The sequence below is a fragment of the Opisthocomus hoazin genome, unplaced genomic scaffold, assembly GCF_030867145.1.
Source record: "Opisthocomus hoazin isolate bOpiHoa1 unplaced genomic scaffold, bOpiHoa1.hap1 HAP1_SCAFFOLD_185, whole genome shotgun sequence".
In the NCBI taxonomy this organism is placed as follows: Eukaryota; Metazoa; Chordata; class Aves; order Opisthocomiformes; family Opisthocomidae; genus Opisthocomus; species Opisthocomus hoazin.
In genome coordinates, this window is record NW_027448948.1 from 15,223 (window position 1) to 42,461 (window position 27,239).

The 27,239-nt window shown below is 52.3% G+C and overlaps 2 protein-coding genes across 2 annotated transcripts; both read right to left on the reverse strand.

Annotated features, from left to right (window-relative positions):
• Positions 1 to 10,002: 10,002 nt before the first annotated feature.
• LOC142359877 (protocadherin gamma-A2-like) lies at positions 10,003 to 12,619 on the reverse strand. The gene has a single exon (XM_075412257.1). It carries the CDS (start codon positions 12,476 to 12,478, stop codon positions 10,007 to 10,009), a length of 2,472 nt encoding a protein of 823 aa, XP_075268372.1. The 5' UTR covers positions 12,479 to 12,619; the 3' UTR covers positions 10,003 to 10,006.
• A 3,815-nt stretch (positions 12,620 to 16,434) lies between these two features.
• LOC142359870 (protocadherin gamma-B5-like) lies at positions 16,435 to 19,517 on the reverse strand. Its single transcript, XM_075412249.1, has 3 exons — positions 16,943 to 19,517; positions 16,691 to 16,786; positions 16,435 to 16,509 (listed from the first exon to the last, which is right to left on the reverse strand). The coding sequence occupies exons 1-3, from the start codon at positions 19,370 to 19,372 to the stop codon at positions 16,435 to 16,437; spliced, it is 2,601 nt and encodes an 866-aa protein (XP_075268364.1). The 5' UTR covers positions 19,373 to 19,517.
• Between the last annotated feature and the right edge of the window lie 7,722 nt (positions 19,518 to 27,239).

Genomic DNA, 27,239 nt, shown 5'->3' on the forward strand with positions numbered 1-27,239 from the left:
CCACAACTATGGGCCTCATATAACAACGACAATAAAATGAACTTGTGCATGTATCTTTCAGAAATTTCCAACTATAACACAGCAAATTCCTGCCTCTGCATTGTACAGACAGGATTCCTCACCGGACCCGAACATCACCCAACAGGCAAACTCACTGTGCAGAAAGACATAAAATGTCTATCAGAAATGTAGTGCACACCACTCTTCTCCTTACAGAGAACAAGAGTCACAACAGGGAAGCATGCAAAGAGATTTCTCTGTCCATACTACTGAAATAAAGAAACAGAAAATGTTCTCGAGTGCATAAGCAAAATACAGATCCAATAAAGAATCAGGCGTCAGAGTATCACCTCAGAGGGACCATCGTTCTACTTCAGCACACTGGGCAACCTGGAAGACAATTCATCTGTTGACAGATTAAATCTGAATGTAAAGTGTATGCCTATGCTCACGAACTACCTTTCATGGGAAATATCATACCACAGGAAAGCAAAGTGATGAACCCACCACTTGGCCAGTTGGAATCTGAGCACTGTGATGTCCAAAACTGAGACTCCATCACCCTCAGTTTATGTAGACCACCACAGAAGCCTGGGAATTACCAGAACACATGCCTTGTCTCCCTCTGTGCCTCCTCACACACGGCACCCCAAAGACTATCCTCAAAATCTTCACAGAGAGCATCGTTGTCATTGACCTTCCAAATGTGCAAATATACTCCATTAAAAGAAATGTTGCACAGATAATTTCTTCTTATCATAGAAAATACTTGACTTCCACCATCTGTATGTGACAAGCAAGAGCTTTCTTCCAGTAACACAGTAAGGAAACATGTCTGTGAATGTCTTTCTCTTTACAGCTGCAAATATGAACGACATGTATGTGACATTCAGACAAATAATAAAATTATAGAATCATAGATTGGAAAGATCATCAAGTCCAACCATTCGCCCAACAACACCATGCCAACTAAACCATATCCCGAAATGCCACATCTACATGTTTTATAAACACCTCGAGGGATGGTGACTGAACCTCCTCCCTGGGCAGCGTATTCCAATGTCTGACCACTCTTTCAGTAAAGAAATTTTTCCTAATATCTCATCTAAACCTCCCCTGACGCAACTTGAGGCCATTGCCTCTTGTCCTATCGCTAGTTACCTGGCAGAAGAGACAAACACCTATCTCACTACCACCTCATTTCAGGTAGTCGTAAAGAGCAATCTGGTCCCCCCTCAGCCTCCTCTTCTCCAGACTAAACAGCCCCAGTTCCCTCAGCCGCTCCTCCTAAGACTTCTTCTCCAGACCCCTCACCAGCCTCGTTGCCCTTCTCTGGTCACGCTCCAGCACCTCAATGTCTTTCTTGTAGTGAGGGGCCCAAAACTGGACGGAGTACTCGAGGTGTGGCCTCAGCACTGCCGAGTACAGTGGCACGATCACCTCCCTACTTCTGCTGGCTGCACTGTTCCTGATACAAGCCAGGATGCCGTTGCCCTTCTTGGCCACTTGGGCACACTGCTGGCTCATATTCAGTCGGTTGTTGACCAGCACCCCAAGTTCCTTTTTTTACTGGGCAGCTTTCCAGCTACTCCTCCCCAAGCCTGTAGTGTTGCATGGGGTTGTTGTGACCCAAGTGCAGGACCCACCATTTGGCCTTGTTGAAACTCATACCGTTGGCCTCGGCCCATCGATACAGCCTGTCCAGATCCCTCTGCAGAGCCTTCCTATCATCAAGCAGATTGACACTCCCGCCCAACTTGGTGTCATCTGCAAACTTACTGAGGGAACACTCAATCTCCCCATCCAGATTGTTGCTGAAGATGTTAAACAAGACCAGAACCAAAACTGAGCCCTGGGGGACACCACTCATCACCAGCTGCCAGCTGGATTGAACTCCATTCACTACCACTCTCTGCGCTCAGCCGTTCAGCCAGTTCTTTATCCAGCAAACAGTACACCCATGCAAAACATGAGCAGCTAGTTTCTCCAGGAAGATACTGTGGGGAACAGTGTCCAAGGCCTTACTAAAGTCCAGGTAGATGACACCTGCAGACTTTCCCTCGTCCACTAAGTGAGTCACTCGGTCATAGAAGGAGATCAGGTTGGTGAAGAAGGACCTGCCTTTCATGAACCCATGCTCGCTGGGTCTGATCCCCTGGTTGTCCTTCACATGCCCGGTGAGTGCACTCAGGATGAATCGCTCCATAGTCTTCCCTGGCACCGAGGTCAGGCTGACAGGCCTGTACTTCCCAGGATAGTCCTTCTGGCCGTTCTTGTAGATGGGTATTACACTGGTGATTCTCCAGTCATCTAGGACCTCCCCTGTTAGCCAGGAATGCTGATAGAAGATGGGGATTGGCTTGGCCAGATCCTCTGTCAGTTGCTTCAGCACTCTTGGGTGAATCCCATCTAGCCCCATACACTTCTCAGTGTCCAGCTGGCACAGCAGGTCATTAACTGCTTCCTCCTGGATTATGGGAGGTTTATTCTGCTCTTCTTCCCTATCTTCCAGCACTGGGGGCTGACTTAAAGACTGAGGCAAAGAAGGCATTAAGGACCTCAGCCTTTTCCTCATCCTTGCTGGCAATATTCCCCCTCACATCCAGTAAGTGTTGGAGACTCTCCTTGGCCCTCTTTTTGTTGATGTATTTGGAAAAACACTTTTTGTTGTCCTTTACAACAGTGGCCAGCCTGAGTTTTACCTGGGTTTTTGCCTTTCTAATTTCCTCTCTGCATGACCTAACGAGACCCCTGGACTCCTCTTGAGTCACCTGCCCTTTCTTCCATAGGTGGTAGACCCTCCTCTTTTTTCTGAGACCCAGCAAGAGCTGCCTTTTCAGCCAGGCCAGTCGTCTTCCCCACTGGTTCGTCTTGCGGCACATGGAGACCGTGTGCTCCTGTGCCTTTAAGACTCCCTCCTTGAAGAATGTCCAGCCTGCCTGGACCCCTTTGCCCTTCAGCACTCTGTCCCAAGGGACTCTCTCAACCAGCGTCCTGAACAGGCCAAAGTCTGCCCTCCAAAAGTCCATGGTGGTGGTTTTGCTGGCCCCCCTCTTAAGTTCACCTCAAACCGAGAACCCTATCATTTCATCTTCACTAAGCCCAAGACAGCCTCCGCCCAACACATTTCCCACCAGTCCTTCTCTGTTAGTAAACAGCAGGTCTAGCGAGGCATCTCCCCTGGTAGGCTCACTTACCAGCTGTGTCAGGAATTTATATTCCGCACACTTCAGGAACCTCCTAGACTGTTCCCTTTCTGCTGTGTTAAAGTCCTCCACGAGAACAAAGGCTAGCAATTATGAGACTTCTGCCAGCCTCTTGTAGACAACTTCATCTACCTCTTCATCCTGGTTGGATGGTCTATAGCAGACACCTAGCAAGATGTCTGCCTTGTTGGCTTTCCCCCTCATCTTTACCCATAAGCTTTCAACCTTGTCATCACAATCGTCGAGCTCTATACAGTCGAAGCAGTCCCTAACATACAGTGCTGCACCACTGCCTCTCCTTCCTTGCCTGTCGCTTCTGAAGAGCTTATAGCCATCCATCGCAGCACTCCAGTCATGAGAGTCATCCTACCATATTTCTGTGATGGTCATCAAATCATAGCTGTGTGCTCTACAATGGCTTCCAGATCCTCCTCTTTATTGCCCATGCTACATGCTTAGGTGTAGATGCACTTGAGCTGGGCTGTCGGTCTCACCCCTGACACTGGCATGCCATGCCTGCGCTCATCTCTAGTGAGCTGGGTGATGTCCCGTTCCGCCTTCGAACCTAGTTTAAAGCCCTCTCAATGAGCCCTGCCAGCTCATGGGCAAGAATCCTTTCTTCTCTTGGAGACAGCTGGAATCCATCTGTTGCCAGCAGGCCCAGTGCCATGTAAACCTCCCCATAATCAAAGAAACCAAAATTCCACCGATGGCACCAGTCTCTGAGCCACCTGTTAATCAGGTGAGTTTTCCTGCCCCTTTCAGTGCTCTTCCCTGCCACTGATGGGATTGAAGAAAACACCACCTGTGCCCCTGATCCTTCAACCAGCAACCCCAGTGACCTGAAGTCCCTTTTGATGGCCTTGGGACTTCTCTCCGCAATCTCTTCACCGCCAACCTGCATTACCAACAGCGGGTAATAATCAGTGAGCCACCCCAGACCAGGGAACTTCCTAGCAGTATCCCTAACCTGGGCCACAGGGAGGCAGTAGACTTCCCAGTGGGATGGGTCTGGTTGGCATATTGAGCCCTCTGTTCCCTTCAGAAGGGAGGCACCTATGAAATTACCCTCCTTTTTTTTCTTAGCTGGGGCAGTCATAATATGTGGGGCTGACTGACTCATCCTAGGCAACCCCCTGGATGGACCTTTGCCACATCCTCATTTAGCTGGTCCTCACATTCCAGAGCCCCATATCTGTTGCTGAAGGGCAACTAGGGAGGTGAGGGATGCCGGGAGAAGACTCGCTGGCTTCCCCGAGCAGAGACCCATTTCCATTCCCCCCTGTCTCTTAGGTCCCCTCTTTCTACTTGGTGGCAAGAGGGTAGGGAGTCCTCTGCTTCTTGTGGAGCCGCCTCTTGCTGCCTTGACCTCAGGGATGGCAGGGTGCAGCTCCACCAGTCAATCTCCCTCTCACATTCCCTAATGTTCTTTAACCTCTGCTCTTCCTCTTTCATCTCTGCCACCAGGCTGAGCAGATCATTTACCTGATCTCACCGAACACACCTGTTGTCTCTGCTGTCCTCCAGTACAAGCACCAGGCTCAGGCACTCCCTGCAGCCAGAGGCCTGTAACAGATGTGATCTTCAACACATTACCAGACACAAAAGCCCAGCTTTAGCTCACCACAACATTCAAGGCAAGAATTTAACACATGCAGAGAGGAAGGGATCACAAAGTAGTATTCTAGATTATGGCTTGCAGGGAAGGTACATATTTCAGGTGTTTAGTAGGGAATGAATACACAGCTGTCTCTTCCCAAAGCTCATTTATCTCATTTGTCAGAAGTACATAATTAAGCTGTTAGTTAAGAATTAACGACAACAGGCAAACACACAGGAAGAACCTCCCAGGTCTTCCAACACAGCTCGACTAACATGTTCTAGTGAAACTTGCTTGAAGATGAAACTCACGATTTTGCGTGATTCTACAAACTAGCATGAATGGGGAAAGGGGAAAAAGTGTCTCTTCTGTCCTTCAACAGCCCCTCATGAATAGCGCCCAGGACTTGACACTCTAAGACTACACAACCTACATGGTATTCTTCAACCCTTGTAATTTACAAGCACTTATCATCTCAGGGCCAGCTGCCCAGACCATTTCTCTTCAACAAGCACCACCTTCACATCACGGACTTCATATCTTAGGTTATCTGTACATTCCCCATGAGAAGAAGGCAGACACATTTCCCTGCTCACTACACTTCAGAGAAGAAACACCAAGGTTTTAAAAATAAGAGGGGCTGTCATATGGGAGAGACCGGGTCAGGGAACATCTGCACAAGGTCAGTCTGCCCCTCCTTACTTCTATCCTTGCACCTTGAATTTCTTCCCTCCCACCCTCGTATGGCTCATGCCATAGCATGTATTTTAGAATCCGTGCACATTCAGCTCCGTTTTGAACAAGTCAGCCTAAAAAGTTGGGCAATCAGGAAAACACATCCCCCGTTCCCTCCAGTACTACTTCACATGCAGCCACCCACAGACTTCGTCAAGTAGGAAACAACTTTTATGATACTCTTTCATCTTCATAACAGACATTGTCATGGAACCAGCTTCTTCAGATGTGAACATTAAAAGAGGAGGAGTCAGGAAAACACACCTTTCGTGTCTTCCAGTAACTGTTCATGGACTTACTCAAACAGTCACAACTTTTGCACTGTCAGTTCACGGACTTTCTACAGATGTCTTCACTTCTCTGTATGAAGCAGCAAGACACATCTATGCACACACTACACTTCAGAGAAGAAATATCGAGGTTCTAAAAACAGAACAGCAACTGTCCTCCAGAAGGGACTGGGTCAGCAAACAGCGTGTGACACACTAGAGGCATGATAAAATCACAAAGTGCTGCTGGAACATGCCTTGCTAAAAAGGTTGTCCCCAACTTTCCTGTAGGCTGTCTTTATGTACTGGAAGTCCACACTAAGGCCTGCCTGCAGTCTTCTCTTCTCCAGGCTGAACAACACCAATTCTCCCAGCCTGTCCTCATAGGAGAGGTGCTCCAGATTTAAAATAATTTTTGTGGCCCTCCTCCGGACCTGCTCCAACAGTTGCGTGTCCTTCTTCTGCGGAGGGGTTCAGAGCTGGACGCAGTACTCCATGTGAGGTCTCACGCGGCAAAGCACAGGAGAGCAGAGCGGCAGAATCCCCTCCCTCAACCTGCTGGCCTCGCTTATTTGATGCAGCCCAGGATACGGCTGGCAATCTGGGCTGCAAGCGCACATCGTTGGCTCATGTCCAGCTTTTCATCCACCAGTACCCCCAAGTGCTTTGCAGCAAGGCTGCTCTCAATCCAGTCATCTCACAGTCTGTATTGAAACTGGAGATTGTCCTGACCCAGGTGCAGGACCTTGCACTTGGCCTCATGAGGTTCACACAGGCCCACCTCTCCAGCTCATCCTGAGCTCTTAGGATGACATCCCATCCTTCCGGTGTGTCAGCTGCAGCACTCACCTCGGTATCATCAGGAAACTCGCTAAGGGTGCACTGGATATTGCTATGTCATTGATGAAAATATTAAACTGCACTGGTCCCAGTACAGACACCTGCGGGATACCACTTGTCACCAATTCCTTGGGAAGAGGAAGCTCACATGGCATGACAATATAGATGGGCTCTGAACAGGGAAAGGAGAACACATCTCTTGTGCCCTTCAACAACTCTGCAAACAGCTCCCACGACCCTTCTCTCTAACTCTGCACAACTTACATGGTGTTCTTTGACTGTCCCAGTTGGCAAGCACATGTCATCACAGGGCCGGCTGCCCAGACCTTTTCTCTTCAATAAGCACAACCATCACACCATGGACTTCACATAGATTGTCTTACATCTCCGTGGGAAGAAGGAAGATGCATTTCTCTGCGCAGTGCACTTCAGAGAAGAAACACTAAGGTTCTAAAGGTAAAAGAGGATCTGTCCTCCAGGAGAGACTGGGTCAGGGAGTATCTGCAAAGGGTCAGTCTCCCTCTCCTTACAGCTCACATTGCACCTTAATTTTCTTCCCTCCTACCTTCCTATGCTTCTCAGCATAGCATGTATTTTAGAGTCAAGGCGCATCCATCTCTGTTTTCCATAAGTCAGCCTTAAGAGACAGGGAATCAGGAGAACACATCTCCCATTTCCTTCACTAGCCCTCCACATGCAGCCACACACAGACTTTGCCAAATACTCAACAACTTATCCAGGTTTTATCCATCTTCATAATTGGCACACAGACATCGACACAGGACCAGCTCTTGCCAGCCCGTTCCTCCCACCACTGCACAAACATCAAAGCACAGATGCATACAAAGGCATTTCGGTGCTCACCATGTTGTCATGGAGAATCAGAAAGGCTGAGAAAAGTAGAAACCACCAGCAGCTACGTTATACACAGGGACATTAACGTTCCTTTTATGATCAAGCTGAAACAAAAGTGCTGTTCCGAAGACACCTGACCCTGCGAATCACGCAAGCTTCCATTTAATAATAATCCAATACATCCCTACAGAAGAGCTAACAGTGATAAGGAGAAAAGATGTGCAAAAATTTCCAACAGACAACTTTTCCTTACCATGGAAAATATTTGACTTCTGACCACATGTGTGGGACAAGGAAGAGCCTTTTTTCCAGTCACATTTGAAGGAAACAATCTATGAAATTATTTGGCACATAGGGTAGGTACATATTTCAGGTATTTAGTAGGAAATGCATAAACAGTTGGCTCGTCCCAAAGCTCCCCTTGTGGTGCTTGGCATAACTGCATGATTAAGTTCTTAGTTAACATTGATAACAACCTGCAAACACACAGGAAGAACATCCCAAGTCTCCCAATACAGCTGGAGTAACAAGTGTTCTAGCCCTACTTGTTTGGGAAGATGAAACTCACATTGCATGATACTACGGATGGGTGTGGAACAGGGAAAGGTGATACCTTACATCTTCCGTCCTTCAAGAGTCCCTCATGAACAGCTCTCAGGACTCTCCTCTCCAACCCTTCACAGCCTGCATGATTTTCTTTGACCCTCATAATCAACTTGTATCGTGTTCTTCAACCCTCGTAATTTACAATCACGCATCACCACAGTGCCAATAGCTGAGATCATTTCTCTTCAACATGCACCACCACCGCACCACGGACTTCACATACATTTCTTTATAACTCCATATCAAGAAGGAAGACACTTATCTCTGCTCACTAGTCTTGTGGGAAGAAATATTAAAGGAACAAAATTAAAAGGGGAGAACTCCTCCAGGAGAAATTGGCTCAGGGAACGTGTGCAGAGGGGGACTATTCCCCTCCTTCATCTCTCCCCGCACCTCCCACTTCTCCTGTCCTGCCCTCCTATGGCTCTTGTCATAGCATGTATTTTCAAGGCAAGGCACATCCAGCTCCCTTTTAAGTAAGTCAGCCTAAAGAGACGTGGAATCAGGAAAACACAGGTCCCGTTTCCTTCACAGACGTTGTCAAATAGTCAACAGCTTTTATAATACTCTTCATAACACACTTCATAACAGGCAGGCAGACACCATCATGCGACAATCTCATGTCCAGCCCATTCCTACACCCGCTGCACAAAAATCAAACCACGGACGGATACGAAGATATTTTGTTGCGCAACACGTTATCATGGAGAAACAGAAAGGCAGTGAGAAGTAGAAAAGACTGGTATTTAAGTTGCACACGGGGCCATTAATATTCCGTTTCTGATCCTACTCAAACAAATCTGCTGTCGGGAAGACAACAGACCCTGCTAATCACGTAAACTTCCATTTGATAATAAAGCAATACATCTGCTCAGAAAAGCTAATAGTGACAAGGAAGACCGGTATTACGCATGTCGGGGTAAAACAAGAAACGACCTGGCACATAAAAAACCACCATCAGAACAAGAAGTATGAGCACAGGGAGTCTCTGCACATGAAGCTAAGCTTCACCTTCCCTGCAAAGACACAGCGTATCAACAGCTTAAATAGAAGATTAACAAATAATTAACAACAATAAAGCAGTGTAATATTATTCATTAATTCTATTCCTGAAGTCCCAAAAGATGGTTCAGTCAATGATGAATGACCAGTAATGGAGGAAAAAAGGCAGGCCACTTCCAAGACAGTCTTACTTTTTTTTAAAATGTTTTTCATCTGTCTTTCAGTAAATATACTCCAGTTTGAAGTCTAGGCCTGTGCACTAATTGACAACTACAGGTCTATCAAATCCAAAGGTTAAGTCACGAAGCCAAGCAGTGGAAAAAAACTCAATGGGATATCAGGGGAAATTTTCATCATGTAATACGAATCCATTCATAGAAATTGGAGTGTCATTAAGTGGGAACGAATAGTTCCTTTGTTGAAGGCCATTTCCAAGTAACCTGGGACTTCAGAGATATTGCCTTTTGGGCTACAAATTTGCCCAATTCTACTAGCGTTTGAGAGGAGATGCACGGGGTGATAACGAAATTGTAAGAAATTCTAAGAACTGGGTACTAGTGATGCCCGAGCAAGCCGAGCAAGAAGTACTTCAACAATTGCAAGGAAGTGCCAGAGGAAAAACTAGAGGCTGAAAGTTCCTTGTGCGGTTACACATGCAACGGAACGTTCCAAACTTAGAGAAAGCTAAGTATGATGAGCTCTGCACAGCGGGTATAGAACACGGCACATAAAACACACACAGCAGACCCAGAACGCGTTCAGGAGGTGACATACACGAGCTGGCCATCATCATAAAATGTGACTTCCAAGAGTGTAAACCGTGCGCTTTTAAACGCCTGTGGCTACTCTTAAGAATGCTAAGCACCGCATACACGAAAGCAGGTTGAAAAAAACTAACGTACCTGGAAGGAAGCTTGGTCACTATTGTCGGCACTGTGATCTCCCGTAGGGACGAGATCACCCGAAGCCTGAGCGGGCGGCCGGGCCGGGAGGGTGTCGCAGCAGCTGCCGCCCGACAAGCGGAGCTGGCTCTTGCACGAGTCGGCGGTGAGCGACACCTCGTGCGAGTAGGAGTGCAGGAAGGCGCGGACGCCGTCGATGCCCACGAAGTGCGAGGCCGGGACGCCGCGCAAGGCTCCGCTGCCCGCCGCCGGCAGCTGCGAGCAGCGCCAGCGCCGCAGGCGCAGCGCCAGCAGCAGCAGCAGGAAGGCGAGGAAGAGGCAGGACACGGCCGCCACGGCCAGCACGAGCCACCGCGTCAGGCCGCCGGCCGGCTCGCCCGGCGCCGCCGCCGCGCTGCCCAGCTCCGACAGCAGCTCGGCCACGCTCTCGGCCAGCACCACCGTCAGCGTGGCCGTGGCCGACAGCGCCGGCCGCCCGTGGTCCTTCACCACCACCACCAGGCTCTGCCGCGCCGCGTCGCGGGCCAGCGGCACGCGCGCCGTGCGCACCTCGCCGCTGTGCAGCCCCACGCGGAACAGCCCCGGCTCCGTCGCCTTGGCCAGCTCGTACGACAGCCACGCGTTCTGCCCCGCGTCCGCGTCCACCGCCACCACCTTGGCCACCAGCGCCCCGGCCTCCGCCGAGCGCGCCGCCAGCTCCACGCCCGCCCAGCCCCAGCCCCAGCCCGAGCCCCATCCCGAGCCCGAGCCCTGCGCCGGCGCCGGCGGCGGGTACAGCACCTGCGGCGCGTTGTCGTTCTCGTCCACGATCACGAGCCGCACCGACACGTTGCTGCTCAGCGCCGGCGCGCCGCCGTCCTCCGCCCGCACCCACAGCCCCACCTCGCGCACCTCCTCGTAGTCGAACGAGCGCAGCGCGTACAGCGCGCCCGTCTCCGCCTGCACCGACACGTACGACGAGAGCGGCGCGCCCCGCACCCGCCCCTCCCACAGCCGGTACCGCACGCGCGCGTTCTGCCCCCAGTCCGCGTCCGCCGCCCGCACCGTCAGCACCAGCGCGCCCGCCGCGTTGTTCTCGGGCAGCCGGGCGCTGTAGCTCGCCTCCGCGAACACCGGCGCGTTGTCGTTCACGTCCAGCACCCGCAGCGCCAGCACCGCGCTGCTCCACAGCGCCGGCGACCCGCCGTCCGCCGCCCGCACCGTCACGTTGTACTCCGACACCTCCTCCCGGTCCAGCTCCCTCGCCGTCACCACGCTGTAGTAGCTGCCCTGCGAGCTCCGCAGGCGGAACGGGACGCCCCCGTCCAACGAGCACCGCACCTCGCCGTTCGCCCCCGAGTCCCGGTCCTGCACGTGCAGCAGGGCCACCACCGTCCCCGACGGGGCGTCCTCCGAGATCTCCTTCAGCGCAGACCGCACCGAAATCTCGGGCGCGTTGTCGTTCATATCTGTGACGGTGATCGTGACTTTGGCCGTGTCGAAAAGACCGCCGCCGTCCCTTGCCTGCACCTCCAGTTCGTAGGAGTCGCCTTCTTCGAAGTCAAGGCTCCGCACCAGCGTGATCGCTCCCGTCTCAGTGTCCAGATGGAAAATCTCCAATGCCATTTCCGTCGCTTTCTTCAAGGAGTATTTCACGTGCCCATATAGTCCCTCGTCGGCGTCGGTGGCCGTGAGGGTGACGAGGACGGAGCCCACGGGCACGTCCTCCGGCACACGCACCGTGTACTCCGCCTGGCTGAACACGGGCGCGTTGTCGTTCGCGTCCAGCACCGCCACGCGGATCCGCGCTGTGCCCGTCCGAGACGGCTCGCCGCCGTCGCTCGCCCTCAGCACCAGCTCGTGAAACGCCGTCTCCTCCCGGTCCAGCGCCTTCGCCAGCACCAGCTCGGGACGCCGATCGCCGCCGGGGCCCGCCTGCACGGCCAGCGAGAAGTGCTCGTCGCCGCTCAGCTCGTAGCTCTGCAGCGAATTCGGTCCCACATCCGGGTCGTGAGCCTCGGCCAGGGGAAACCGCGACCCCGGCGCTGTCGTCTCGCTTATTCTCTCCTCCAGCTCAACTTCCTTGAAGGTGGGCACGTTATCGTTAATGTCCATGATCTCCACTTCTATTTCGTGAAACTTCATTTCGCCCTCCACTATCACCTCACAGCGCAGCACGCATTTCTCCAGCAGCCGGCACAGCTGCTCTCTGTCTATCCTCTCCGCCGTCACTAAATGTCCCGTCTTCCCGTGCAGAGCGAAATACTGCGTCCTACCTTCGGAGACAACGCGGACGCCGCGATCGCGGAGCGCCGGCAGCTGCAGCCCCAGGTCCTTGGCCACGTCGCCCACGAACGAGCCCTTCGGCATCTCCTCGGGAACCGAGTAGCGCAGCTGCCCCCACGCCGCCTCCCACGCCGCCACCAGGACGCACCACAGCAGGGCTCGCTCCCGCCGGCCCCGCCGCCTCCCCGCCGCGCACATCGCCGCCGCGGCCCCGCCGGCACCGCAACACCGCCGGCAGCAGCTTCCCGCCAGCGCCCGGCGAGACGGCTCCGGGTGCGGCTCCGGCTTCCGCTGTCGCTCCGGCTCCGGCCCCGGCTCGCCGCTGCCGGCCCCTCCGCCTCGCTGCAGCCCGGCTCCGCACCGCGGGGACGCTCGCACAGCGCCCGGCCGCCGAGCCAGCCAGCCAGCGAGCGAGCGAGCCGGGCCGCAGCGGGCGGGGCTGCCTGCAGCTCTCCGGCCTTCCTCTCGCTCCTCCTCGGTCAACAGCGGCGCCCGCAGCCTCCTCCCGGCACTGCAGGCACCGAGCGCTGCCGAGCGCTGCCCGCCCTGCCTTGCCCACGCACAGCTCGCGCCCACGCCACACTCGCCACGGAGACCTCGGTTCCTGCCCGGCGCTCATGTCCTGTGCTGCCTTTTCTCCAGCCAAGCTCTTCTTTGATCCCTGAGCTGGTCACGACCAGGAGGAAGAGGGCAGAGGCTTCCCGTTGCCGTGGTGTTTGTACCGCATGGGAAAAGTTAAATCAAATGGTGCCTTACTAGAGTTATACAATGTTGATGGCTATATATGTAAAATAAATATATTTTTTCTTATTTTAGCGTGTAGAATGCTATTAGTCTTAACCCATTAGTCGAAAAGCAGAATGCATGTAACAACACGTATTTCTGTAGCTGTTGTTCTTGAATGTCTCATATAAAGATAGCAAAAGAAAACAGGCTGTTTTGAGACACAAAACGTGACAATGAGACACACGCCCCCCCATACAACACACCCCCCACACACACCCCGCCCCACCCCCCCCCACACAACCAGGGCTTTCACGTTGCTTAATCCAATTGCCAAGCACTTTAATACTTCACTTCATACGGAACAAGGTCTAAATGAAGTACTCCACCACGACTGACTGAGACGAGACATTTCAAGGCAGAAGAAGGTGGGGTCAGCCTTCTGAAACTGGGACACGAATCCTCTAAGCCCGTTCAGCTCCTGAGGAGATGGGGCTGCTCAGGCACCTGCCGTGGACTCGAGGATCATTCTCTCCCACGCACACCGGTGACAGGCTAAAGGCCACTTGATCCCTTCGCACTGATTGTACTACAGCAGCTCAGAAGCCAGGAAGAACCTGCAGTGAACCTGGCCAGAATCATCTGCTCGGCTCCTCACAAACTGCAGGGAAAATGGCTTTGCAAATACAGCACGAAAAATAACATTGACATTTGCCTTGGCTCCCTTGCCTATTCTGTAGCCCATACCAGCAATATCGGGTGTGAGTGCAGCCATGCGACAGAACGGATTTGGTCCAATTTGGATTTGATTTGAGCTTTGAGTTTCTCAGAAATTACAGTGCAAAAGACTGATACTTGTTAGTTAAGTATTCATCTATTTCTTGAATCTTCATGTTGGTAGGACACCTTTTCAACAAACTACTGTAGGGCAGCAGGAGAAGGCAAGTATAGCTGCACACCCTAAACTTTGCAGACCATTTGTGAAAGCGTAAGTGGACTTTATTCTGGAGATGGCCCGAGACGCAAAAGTGGACTTTATTTGAGTGCTTAACCGCTGTCATTTTGAGTATTCCCTTGTTGGTTTAGCTGTGTTCTCAGGATGAGTACAGCCTCTCGTGGTAAAGCCGGCAGACTCAACAACTAGTGCAAAAAGTGGCTAGGAGATCAAAGTCCTTGGTTTAGTATTCCCCTATCAAAGTTATCAACCAGCTCCAATCACCTCGCACCCCTCTTTGGGAAAGGGGGAGAGGAAAAGAAGACAGGCTCTGGAACAGAGAAGGATCCCATTCTACACCTTCACCTGTTTAGGGAACACAGATCAGGAATGGTAAAATAAGGGAAGGAACACCCAGGAAAAGGAAATGGGAAAGAACTGCACAAAGACATCGGATAAGTCATGCCTGTGTGCGATTTATCAGTCCGTTTAATGATTCCATTTCTGCAGCAGCCTTGCTCCAAAACATGACAGAGCACACGGCGGGACAGGGGAACATTCACTGGGGAGGAACAAACTGTAACTTCTCCGTTCATCGAGCCACTCGTACCTTTCCGTGGGAAACAGCATTAATCGACTGTTTTGTATCCAGCTATCAACCACCTCCGAGTATATCGGTTTGGGAAAAAAACGATCAAGAAGGAAAAATCTCCAAGACTAAGCTTCCACCGCATTTTCCCGACTTTCTCACGCACAATCATTAATCTACGGCGTGCACTACTAACTCTTGTCTGAGTTGTACAGCTGAACCTGAGCCTGTGACCTCCGAGGAACCAAGAATTGCCGCCGCTAGCTGCCAGCTGTGAGGGGAAGGCGAGTACCGTATGACAGCTTTTCAACAAAATGCTGGAGGACAGCAGGAGAGGACAAGTACAGCTGCACACCCTCAGGTGTGGGGAAACTGCACATTGAAAAATGTGCAAACGGACTTTAATCAAGAGCCGAAACTGATGTTTTCTAAATCTCCTTGACATTTGATGTGCGTTTTAGGATCTTAGAGGCCTATCCCTGTAAACAGACAGATGTAACAGCTGTTGGAATTATTGCTGAGAGAAGTAATTGTCTATAAAGTATGTCCAAGCACCTCTCCTTGGGAAATGAGAAAGGAGACGAAAGCAGGCTCAGAAGTACAACACGTGACAGAGGGGTTTTTTTACACATGACCTGTGTATGAAAGGATGATCTGGAATGGTAAAAAAGAGGGAACCACCACCCAGCATGGAACACAAAATCAGAAATAACTGCACAAAGAAAACAAAGAAATACAGCTCTGAAAATGTTAACCCATCCCACTAATGCTGCCATTTCTGCAGCAGCCTTCCACCAAGAGATGGCAGGGCACGAGGCAGGGGACTAACGCTCGTTAGGGAGGAACTGATGCCTCAGTAAGCGAGTCTCAATGGATCCCTGAAAGCCAGAGGGAAAGGATTTAAGCCCCGCTTGGCCTCCTCCCCTCGCCCTACCCCCATCGCTGTTGCAGCTGAGTGAGAGGGGAGAAGGTGCCGGTGATATCAAACAAGAGAAGGACAGGAACAGCACAAAAGGAACTGATAAGGACTAGCACGGTAGCCTTAAAGAGCCACACTTGCAATTAAAAGGTACTTAAATGGGTGTAAAACGAAACAAAACTACTGATCAAAGGAAGACTACTTGAGCTGTGAGTGAACTATCCTAATTAGAACGGTTAGAACACGCGCCCTCGAGCAGTGAAAGTACACTCCTCAAACCCCCCCCCCCTTTTTCATGGAACATGCGTAGCATAAAGGCAGGATACTGTGACTACATTCTTGAGTAACTCAGCACCAGGCAGAGAAGCACACGCACTCTCTGTTGGCGGGTCCATTACAGAATAGAAACTCACGCATAAAGCAAACCCTTACAGTTAAACGCTATAGAAACAGGGGAAGCCGGGCTCTGAAACACAAAACGCGATTTGATTTTGGGGTTGGGTATTCTTTTTGAGATCTCATTCAACGTCTTTACTTCTGTGGAAAAGACATTCCTGGAACAGTAAAAATACCACCCAGAATGGAAGAAGAAATGAGAAATAGTTGCCATTTTGCAGCAGCCTTCCCCAAAAAGATGGGAGGGCACACGGCGGAGGAACGATCCCTAACTTCTCCGTTCATGGAGCCTCATGCACATTTGCTTTGGAAGTCGAACACTAAAAAGCATTAAGCAACGGGTTTTCGTTCAGCTGCCAAAGACCAACGCTTTGGGAAAAAGAAATCAGGAACGAAACAACAGCAAGCGTCAACCATGTTTCACCGACCGCGTCCTGTAGAATTAGCGGATCTCTTTGTACACAGGAAGGACCCGCCTGCACTGCTACTAACATTGCAGACAAGTTACGGAGTCAAAACTTCCCAACTCAACGCGAATATGTGACCGCCGATGAACCAAGAAGCGCCTACTGCCTGCTCTGAGTGGAAGGGGCTTACACCGTTCCTTCTTTCATTCCTTCACGGGCACACGGATCAGCACTTCCCACCCACACCACCCACTGGGGAAACTGAGGAGAAAGAGGACGGAGTTCCAGAAAGCTCAAAGGATCCCATTCTGCACAGCGAAGACACGCGGTCACCCTTACTAAAGAGACAATTTTGGACAGGACAGGTTTTGCAAACAACGTTTTTTGCGTTGTCGACGTGCAGCATCAGCAGAGCTCATTACACCCAAGAGGTTCACCACACTTGCGCCATTTCTTCCAGCACAAGCTGAAAGGCGAGAGCCTCTCCGCTGAGCGAGTAAGAGCTGATCAGGCAGCACGTGCCGTTTCGCACTGCCTGCTGCCGAAAAAGAAACGTTAACGGATTAATTCATCCGTCCCTGGGAACACAGGTCGGCACTAGCCGCCAAAGCAGACACAGGAGGCGCAACAGCCCAGCACCGCCAGCCCGAGGTTAGGAAAGGCGCCGAGAGAAGGACCGCGCGGGCTTACCAACCTGCGGTGCGTCGGGGTGGGCGGGCGGCTCTCCCGCGCCGGCGCTGCTGCTCGGGCTCGGCTTCGCGCAGGGCTCCCCGCCGAGCAGCTCCTCCGCGGGCAGGCTGGGCAGCGGCGGCGGCAGCCAAGCGCCGTCGGCCACGGCGCGGCCCGGCGCCACGCACAGGTTGTAGGAGTAGGGCAAGGTGCCCTCGCAGAAGTCGGCCGGGAAGGCGGCGCCGGCCACCGAGAAGCGCTGCGCGCCCAGGCAGCGCAGGACGGCGGGCGGCCCGGCCCGGCGCACCCGCGCCAGCACGGCCAGCGCCACGCTCAGCAGGAACAGGGCCGAGAGGAGCGCCAGCGCCAGCACCAGGTAGAACTGCAGCTCCGCCGGCGAGTCGGCGCCCGCCGCCCGCTCGCTCAGCTCCGGCAGCGCCTCCTGCAAGCTCTCGGCCAGCACCACGTGCAGCGTGGCCGTGGCCGACAGCGCCGGCTGCCCGTGGTCCTTCACCACGGCCACCAGCCGCTGCTTCGCCGCGTCCCTCTCCGACACGGCCCGCGCCGTGCGCACCTCGCCGCTGTGCAGCCCCACGCGGAACAGCGCCGGCTCCGCCGCCTGCACCAGCTCGTACGACAGCCACGCGTTGCGCCCCGCGTCCGCGTCCACCGCCACCACCTTGGCCACCAGGTACCCGGCCTCGGCCGACCGCGGCACCACCTCGAACGCCGCCGGCACCGACTCCGCCCCCGCCGCCCCCGCCGCCGGCCACAGCATCCGCGGCGCGTTGTCGTTGCGGTCCAGCACGAAGACGCGCACCGTCGCCGTCGAGCTCCGCGCCGGCGACCCGCCGTCCTGCGCCCGCACCGCCACCGCGAACTCGCGGCACTGCTCGTAGTCGAACGAGCGCTGCGCGTACACCGCGCCGCTCCGCGCCTCCACCGACACGTACGGCGCCGCGCCCGCGCTGCCGCCCGCCAGCCAGTAGCTCACGCGCCCGTTGGCGCCCGCGTCCGCGTCCCGCGCGCGCACGCGCACCACCGGCGCGCCCGCCGCGTTGTTCTCCGCCACGTAGGCGCTGTAGGCGGCTTCCTCGAACACCGGCGCGTTGTCGTTCACGTCCGACACCTCCAGCACCAGCGCCGTGCGGCTCGACAGCGCCGGGCTGCCCCGGTCCCTGGCCACCACCGTCACCCGGTGCTCGGCCGCCTGCTCCCGGTCCAGCGCGCTCGACGTCACCACCTTGTACGAGCCGCCCGGCGACGACACGATCGACAGCGGCGCCTCACCCAACAGCTCGCACGACACCTGCCCGTTCTCCCCGGAGTCCCGGTCCCGGACTTTCACCAGGGCCACCACGGTGCCGGCTGGCGCGTCCTCGGCCACCGGGCTCGACACCGACAACATCGTGATTTCGGGCGCGTTGTCGTTCTCGTCGGTGATGTCTATCTGCACCTTGCAGTGAGCCGTCAGCCCGCCGCCGTCCCTCGCCTCCAGGCCGAAGCTGTATTTGCTCTTCTCCTCGAAATCGAGGGGCCCCACCGTCCTCACCTCGCCGCTGTCGCTGCCGACGCTGAACAACGCGCGGACGCCGTCCGGGACGTTGCCGAACGAGTACGAGACCTGCCCGTTGGTGCCCGCGTCCGCGTCCGTGGCTCGCACCCGCAGCACCAGCGACCCCGCCGGCAGATTCTCCCGCACTCGCGTTTCGTAAGTGCTTTTACTGAACACGGGCGCGTTGTCATTGGCGTCCGTCACGTTGACGCGAACCTGCACAGTCCCGGACCTCACCGGCTCCCCGCCATCCACTGCCGTCAGCACCAGCTGGAAGGAGCTCTGCTTCTCCCGGTCCAGAGCTCGCTCCAGCACTAATTCCGGCTGCTTGCTTCCATCGGGGCTTTCCTTCACAGCCAGAGTGAAGGACGGGTTGCTGCTGAGCTGGTAAGTCAGCAGCGAGTTGCTGCCCACGTCTGCGTCTCGAGCCATCTCCAGAGGAAAACGAGCATCGGGCGTAGTGAGCTCTGCGATCTCGATGTCGAGAGCAGCCTTGCTGAAGGTCGGTGAATTGTCGTTGACATCCTGGATGGCCACCTCGACGTGGAAAACGTTGAGCGGGTTCTGCATCAGCGCCTCGAAGCTGACGGAGCAGGACGCCGACTCGCCGCACATCTCCTCCCGGTCCAGCCTCTCGCTCACGTACAGGTTCCCGCTCTCCTCGCTCACCGAGAAGTATTGCTTCTCGGCGCTGAGCCGCAGCTTGCGTGCCGGCAGCTCCGCCGGGCTCAGCCCCAGGTCCCGCGCCAGCGGCCCCACCAGTGAGCCTCGGCCCAGCTCCTCGGCGATGGCGTAGCGGATCCGCTCCGGCGCCGCCCGGCAGCACAAGCCCAGCACGAACGCGGCCAGCAGTGCTCGCCCGCCTGCTCGCCGCCGGCTCTGCCTCTGCCTGCCCGCCATTGTCGCCAGCGCTCGCCGCGCTCCTCGCTGCTGCCCTCCCTCCCTTCCAGCCGCTCTCCGCAACGAGAGCAGCGGCCGCCGCCTCGGCCGCCGATGCTCCCCGCGCCGCGCCGGCGCTCGCCTCTGCTGCCCGCGCCGCTGCCGCTCTGGCCGGCGCTGGGCGAGCGAGCAGCCTGCGGGGCAGGACGCGGCTCCGGCTGCGGCTGCGGCTCCAGCGCCGCTCCGCGTCGGCCAACAGCGGCACCCGGAGGCGCCGCGACGCCACCGCAGCCGGTGATGCCGTGCGGCGCTTCGGTCTCTGCGCCCCGAGCCGCACGGTCAGCAGCTGCCGGGAGTCGGCGCCATCGGCTACGGAAAAGCGCGAGTCGGCTTCCGGTTTGGCGAGTTCTCTCGTACCCGCGGAAAGGCGAACCAAGCAGCTGCGCTCAGCACTGGAAATGGAGAGTCTGGCTGGGGAACGTGTTACCGAGCGGTGGAGGAGCCCCACACTTCGTACAGCAGAGCGCAGGTGGGCACGGGTAAGTACAAGCAAGTACACGGTACAGCAAATGTCTGACATGTTCCAGCAGCTTCTGCTGTTGCTGCGGGTTGTCTTTTCCTAGGTCTTTTATTTAGTTTCTGCGAGCTCTGAGAAGCAGCAGCTACAAGGTACTTCAGAGGAGAAGCTATTGTAGAAAGGAATCACCAAACCTGCCGTTATCTTTGAGAATATTCTCTTTATAGCCCTTTCATTTTGTGTACTTCCCAGAATGACTGAGACTGGGAGAACGTGGCGAGCCTTATTCTCTACAGCAGCAGTATCAGTACATGCTCCCAGTTTACAAATCCCGGAGATGACCACAACTTCTTGCTCTAGAACTAGGAACAGACACCTATTCAAGTCTTTTTTGCAAGATTGCTTTTTTCAGGGAATGGGATAAGTAAGTAGATGTAAGAACATGGACGGTCGGCAGAAAGGTACCCATGCTCCCAGGATCCTTCCATTACCAGTGTGCTATTAGAAAACTGTAAAGAGGAGTGCTATAGTCCCCCGTGGTGGTGCCTGAGGTGTATGCAACGTCAGCTACCTTTCCCAGGAGAGTCAGAGACTTGTAGAAAAAAGATGGCAAAAAAGTCAGGAGGTGAAAAGTCAGAAGGGCAGTACCAGAGAAGGCAGTTTGCCGATGACACAACATAGCAATGTGCATTTTCCTCCAATGATACACAGACCAGTCCAGGCCTGGAGTGGTCTGAAAATGGACGGGATAAAACCCTCGGAGTGCCGCGCCTATGAAAAGGTACTTGATCCTCCGTGGTGCCTGTCTGCACCATAACACCTCCTCTCAACAACAGTCAAAGGAACACATGGAATGCAAGACTCTCTGCAAACCATCAAAACTTAATCCATCACCATGGAGACAGCAGGGCACATGCTGACCAGATGAATCATTCCAAGTGCTACACAGATCACAAGTTTGGAAATTACAGGTACTGCAGAATTTCCTAAAACTCCTATTTCTCCAAACAAGAGATGCATTCGTGGATGACTGCTGTGCTCACTCACAGGGTCCTGGTGATAACTCAGTTCCCAGTGATGCCACTCTTGCTACTCCCTCAAAAGATACAAAGGCACGGACTACAGGACTCAGTTTCTCCTTCACAAGCTTCTTCCACGCTAGCAGTTATTAGAAAATGAGTACTTGGCCACAAAGTTGCTATGAGAACGGGCTCTTCCTTGCCAACAAGACTATTCTCACAAAGAAGTAGCCACACTGCACTTCACATGGAGAGACACCTACAAGAGGGCCGCCTGCCCATACTGAGCAGGTATTTACACAGAATCTCACCCTTCCTCACCGATTGTGATTGCACTCCTAAGGTACTGCTTACACGCATTTCAGATATTGAATGTTAAATGAAAACTCTGTGTTGTAAGACTAGAGGAAGAGTAAAGCAATGAATGATAGAGTTTTACAAAAAACTTTCAACTAATAAGCCATTGACAGTGAAAATACCTGTGTATGTCTAATAGACCAATCCTATGAGTAACACTGCTGAGCAAGAAATGAAAAGCATATCGGCATTAGGACATACTAAAGCACACGAATGATAGCACGCCCGAACTAAAGGAGGGGCGGTGATCCAACAGGGCATGGGTCATCAAACTAATAACTTAGGGTGAATCTCCACCCCTCTTTTATCACACTTGCTGTTCCACAGAGATGCGGCTTCTACTAAGGTACCCTTTATATCTATACCCCTGGCAACAACAGAACATAAAGATACCCTCACATCTCCTGCCTTTCACTCCCACTGCAGCATGAGCAAAAGGTACAAACACACGACGCATCCCTAAGCAAAGCTTTGCTGTTAATTACAAGTAAACCTACATACACAGGAAGCCAGGACAAGAAAAACAGAAATCAGACAAGCAAGGCAAGGAAGCATTAGAAGAGAAAGTTTCTTCCTCTGGACTACATTGTAGAGGGTTTCATTTAAAAAATGGTCGACAGCTCTCAGTAATTTACGTGGCCTGCTAATCTCCCTCAACTGAGAAGCCGTAATGTTAAACGCCTTATCACGGCCTCTTTCTAAAGCTAAGCCTTCAGAGAAATTACAGCAGATTCTCTATTAGTTTCTCCTTCATTTTGGTTGCACTTAAAATTCTGTCTTGTGTGGCTGAAGTAATTATTTGCGCAAAAAAACAAGCACAGCATCGAATGCAAAATCAGTACCCAGAAATGGGGAAGATGAACCATGACCTTCCAGGAGACAAAAGCCTGAAAGAAAGTGTAATTACCGCTATGAAGAACCTCTGCATCACAATGTTACAGGGAAATATGGATAGATAAAGGAGGTTTCACACAGGAATTATGAGCTCTTCTACCCATGCATCATCATTCTACATGCACAGTTATTGTGCAAATACTTTATGATTGGAGGACTGTCATTGCCTTTCAGGACAGGGAATCCAGGATCAGAGCATGAATGGCACAGGTCGTGGCACCAGCCATGAAATCAAACCACTATCATAGAATCAAAGAATCATAGAGTCATGGCATACTTTGAGTAGGAAAGGACTTTTAAAGGTCATCTAGTCCAACACTCCTCCAATGATCTGGGACTTCTTTAACTAGATCAAATTGCTCAGAGCCCTTTCTAACCTGACCTTGAATGTTTCTGGGCATGGGCATCTACCACCTCTCTGACCAACCTTTTCCAGTTTTTCAGCACCTGTGTAGTAAAAAGTTTCATCCTTATAGCTAACTTACATTTAACCTGTGTTTGTTTAAAACCATTACCCCTTGTCCTATCACACCAGGCCCTGCTAAAAATTTTTTTCCATTCCTCAGCCAAGTCCACACTGAGCCACGTATTGTTCCAGTTCCAAGCCAGCCTCTCACGTTTCTTGCTCTGAGTTCACAGTCTTCCAATGCACCATGGACAACAGCCAATATTTCAGCCATATGTCAGCAACAGGCAAAAGAGCATTTCATTCAGTGACATCTTAGGCAAACAGAGTCTATCAAAGTCATTGTCTTGGCGGCTGAACACCTTCAAGGGACAGATGGAAACTGCTTCCTCAGCCCAACAATTACAGGAGATCTTTTAACTATTATATGTTACCAGCCACAAAGAGGCCCAGCTTTAGAGCTTGCCTTTAGCAGCAAGAATGGGAAACCTGCAGAAGTGAAGGAGTCACAGCTTAACATTTCAGATTATGTTAACGGTAGTACGTACACAAGGAGGGTATGTAGGTAGTAAAAAGTGCACAGGAGGCTCACAGAGATGCTCACAACAAAGACCACAGCCACAGTTTGTCAAGTAAAAATCATATGTTGGAAAAGACCTCTAAGATCATAATATCCAATCATGAACCCAACACAACCACGCCTACTAAACACCACCATGCCTACTAAAGGGGTCACACAGATGACCATAACCATCACCCAACAGGGAAACTAACTTTGTAGAAAGACATCAAATGTCTATCAGAAATGTTGTGCACACCACTTCTTCTTACAGAGAACAAGGGTCACAACAGGGAAGCATACAATGAGATTTTTCTGTCCATACTACTGAATTGAGGAAATGGAAGATGTTCTCAAGTGCGTAAGTGAAATGCAGATCTAGTAAAGACTCTGGCGTCAAAGTATCACCTCAGAGACACCACCACCCTACTTCAGCACACTGGGCAACTTGGAAGATGGGTGACTCGCAAATCTGAATGTAAAGTGTACACCTGTGCTAAATAACTACCTTTCATGGGAAACATCATGCAGCAGGAAAGCAAAGTGATGAACCCAACACTTGGCCAGTTGGAATCTGAGCACTGTGATGTCCAAAACTGAGACTCCATCATCCTCAGTTTATGTAGACCACCACAGAAGCCTGGGAATTGTCATTGACCTTCCAAATGCCAAATATACTCCTTTAAAAGAAAAGCTGCACAGATAACTTCTCCTTATTATGGACAATACTTGACGTCCACCGTCTCTGTGTGACAAGCAAGAGCTTTCTTCCAGTAACACAGTAAGGAAACATGTCTGTGAAAGTCTTTCTCTTTACAGCTGTAAATATGAACGACATGTATGTGACATTCAGACAAATCATAAAATCACAGAATCATGGGTTGGAAAAGACCTCTAAGATCATCAAGTCCAACCATCCGCCCAACAACACCATGCCAACTAAATCATATCCTGAAATGCCAAATCTACACGTTTTATAAACAGCTCGAGGGATGGTGACTGAACCTCCTCCCTGGGCAGCCTATTCCAATGTCTGACCACTCTTTCAGTAAAAAAATTTTTCCTAATATCTCATCTAAACCTCCCCTTACTCGACTTGAGGCCATTGCCTCTCGTCCTATTGCTAGTTACCTGGCAGAAGAGACCAACACCTACCTCTCTACTGCCTCCTTTCAGGTAGTTGTAGAGAGCAATAAGGTACCCCCTCAGCCTCCTCTTCTCCAGACTAAACAGCCCCAGTTCCCTCAGCTGCTCCTCCTAAGCCTTGTTTTCCAGACACCTCACCAGCCTCGTTGCCCTTCTCTGGACATGCTCCAGCACCTCAATGTCTTTCTTGTAGTGAGGGGCCCAAAACTGGACAGAATACTCGAGGTGTGGCCTCAGCAGTGCCAAGTACAGTGGCACGATCACCTCCGTACTTCTGCTGGCTGCACTGTTCCTGATACAAGCCAGGATGCCGTTGCCCTTCTTGGCCACCTGGGCACACTACTGGCTCATGTTCAGTCAGCTGTCGACCAGCACTCCCAGGTCCTTTTTTTACTGGGCAGCTTTCCAGCTACTCCTCCTGAAGCCTGTAGTGTTGCATGGGGTTGTTGTGACCCAAGTGCAGGATCCACCATGTGGCCTTGTTGAAGCTCATACCGTTGGCCTCGGCCCATCGATACAGCCTGTCCAGATCCCTCTGCAGAGCCTTCCTGCCCATGAGCAGATCAACACTCCCGCCCAACTTGGTGTCATCTGCAAACTTACTGAGGGAACACTCAATGTCCTCATCCAGATCATTGATAAAGATATTAAACAAGACCACACCCAAAACTGGGCCCTGGAGAATACCACTCATCACCAGCTGCCAGCTGGATTGAACTCCATTCACTACCACTCTCTGCGCTCGGCCGTTCAGCCAGTTCTTTATCCAGCAAAGAGTACACCCATGCAAACCGTGAGCAGCTTGTATCTCCAGGAGGATACTGTGGGGAACAGTGTCCAAGGCCTTACTAAAGTCCAGGTAGATGATATCTGCAGACTTTTCCTCGTCCACTAGGTGGGTCACCCGGTCATAGAAGGAGATCAGGTTGGTGAAGCAGGACCTGACTTTCATGAACCCATGCTGGCTGGGCCTGATCCCCTGGTTTTCCTTTACATGCCTGGTGAGTGCACTCAGGATGAATCGCTCCATAATCTTGCCTGTCACCGGAGTCAGGCTGACAGGCCTGTATTTCCCAGGATCCTCCTTCTGGCCATTCTTGTAGATGTGCGTTAACACTGGTGATCTTCCAGTCATCTGGGACCTCCCCTGTTAGCCAGGACTGCTGACAGAAGATGGAGATTGCCTTGGCCATCTCGTCCGCCAGTTGCCTCAGCACTCTTGGGTGGATCCCATCCGGCCCCATAGACTTGTAAATGTCCAGGTGGCATAGCAGGTTGTTAAGTGCTTCCTCTTTGATTATGGGAGGTTTATTCTGCTCTTCTTCCCTATCTTCCAGCACTGGGGGCTGACTTAAAGACTGAAGCAAAGAAGGCATTAAGGACCTCAGCCTTTTCCTCATCCTTGCTGGCAATATTCCCTCTCGCATCCAATAAGTGTTGGAGACTCTCCTTGGCCCTCTTTTTTTTGTTGATGTACTTGTAAAAATATTTTTTGTTGTCCTTTAATCAGTGGCCAGCCTGAGTTGTAGCTGGGCTTTTGCCTTTCTTCTCTGCATGACCTAACGAGACCCCTGGACTCCTCTTGAGTTACCTGCTCCATAGGTGTTAGACTCTCTTTTTTTCCTGAGACCTAGCAAGTGCTGCCTTTACAGCCAGGCCAGTCTTTTTCCCTGCTGGTTCGTCTTGCAGCACATGGGGACCGCGTCCTCCTGTGCCTTTAAGACTTGCGCCTTGAAGTATGTCCAGCCTGCCTGGATGCCTTTGCCCTTCAGCACTCTCTCCCAAGGGACCCTCTCAACCAGCATCCTGAACAGGCCAAAGTCAGCCCTCCAAAAGTCTGTGGTGGTGGTTTTGCTGGCCCCCCTCTTAACTTCACCTTGAACTAAGAACCATATCATTTCATCTTCACTAAGCCTAAGGCAGCCTCCGCTCACCACATTTCCCACCAGTCCTTCTCTGTTAGTAAACAGCAGGTCTAGCGAGGCATCTCCCCTGGTAGGCTCACTTACCAGCTGTGTCAGGAAGTTATCTTCCGCACACTCCAGGAACCTCCTAGACTGTTTCCTCTCTGCTGTGTTGTATTTTTACCAGATGTCCAGTAAGGTGAAGTCCCCCACGAGAACAAGGGCTAGCGATTGTGAGACTTCTGCCAGCCTCTTGTAGACAACTTCATCTACCTCTTCATCCTGGTTGGATGGTCTATAGCAGATACCTAGCAGGATGTCTGCCTTGTTGGCTTTCCATCTCATCTTTACTCAAACATTCAATCTTATCATCACAATCATCAGGCTCTACAGAATCCAAGCAGTCCCTAACATACAGCACCACCCTACTGCCTCTCTTCCTTGCCTGTTGCTTCTGAAGAGCTTGTAGCCATCCATCGCAGCACTCCAGTCATGAGAGTCATCCTACCATATTTCTGTGATGGTCATCAAATCGTAGCTGTCCTGCTCTACAATGGCTTCCAGCTCCTCCTGTTTATTGCCCATATAAACAATCCTGGCATGCAAGCCTGGGTTCATCTCCAGTGAGCCTGATTGTATCCCCTTCCCCTTTGAAACCTAGATTAAAGCCTTTTTGATGAGCCCTTCCAGCTCGTGGGCAAGGATATTTTTTCCCCTTTGAGACAGCTGGACTCCATCTGTTGCCAGCGGGCCTGGTGCCATGTAAATCTCCCCATGTTCAAAGAAACCAAAATTCCACCAATGGCACCAGTCTCTGAGCCACCTGTTAATCAGGTGAGTTTTCCTGTCCCTTTCAGTGCTCTTCCCTGCCACTGATGGGATTGAAGAAAACACCACCTGTGCCCCTGATCCTTCAACCAATCACCCCAGTGTCCTGAAGTCCCTTTTGATGGCCTTGGGACTTCTCTCCGCAATCTGATTCACCGCCAACCTGCATTACCAACAGCAGGTAATAATCAGAGGGCCACACCAGACCAGGGACCTTTCTAGCAATATCCCTAACCCGGGCCCCAGGGAGGCAGTAGA

Excerpts from the sequence above, each read along its gene's own strand:
- LOC142359877 (XM_075412257.1), bottom strand. The coding sequence starts at position 12,478 with ATGTGCGCGGCGGGGAGGCGGCGGGGCCGGCGGGAGCGAGCCCTGCTG.
- LOC142359870 (XM_075412249.1), bottom strand. The coding sequence starts at position 19,372 with ATGGCGGGCAGGCAGAGGCAGAGCCGGCGGCGAGCAGGCGGGCGAGCA. Across the intron at positions 16,787-16,942 it reads CCCACCCCGACGCACCGCAG|CAGGCAGTGCGAAACGGCAC; the intron begins GTTGGTAAGCCC and ends CTTTTTCGGCAG. Across the intron at positions 16,510-16,690 it reads TGCTGGAAGAAATGGCGCAA|TTTCCCCAGTGGGTGGTGTG; the intron begins GTGTGGTGAACC and ends CTTTCTCCTCAG.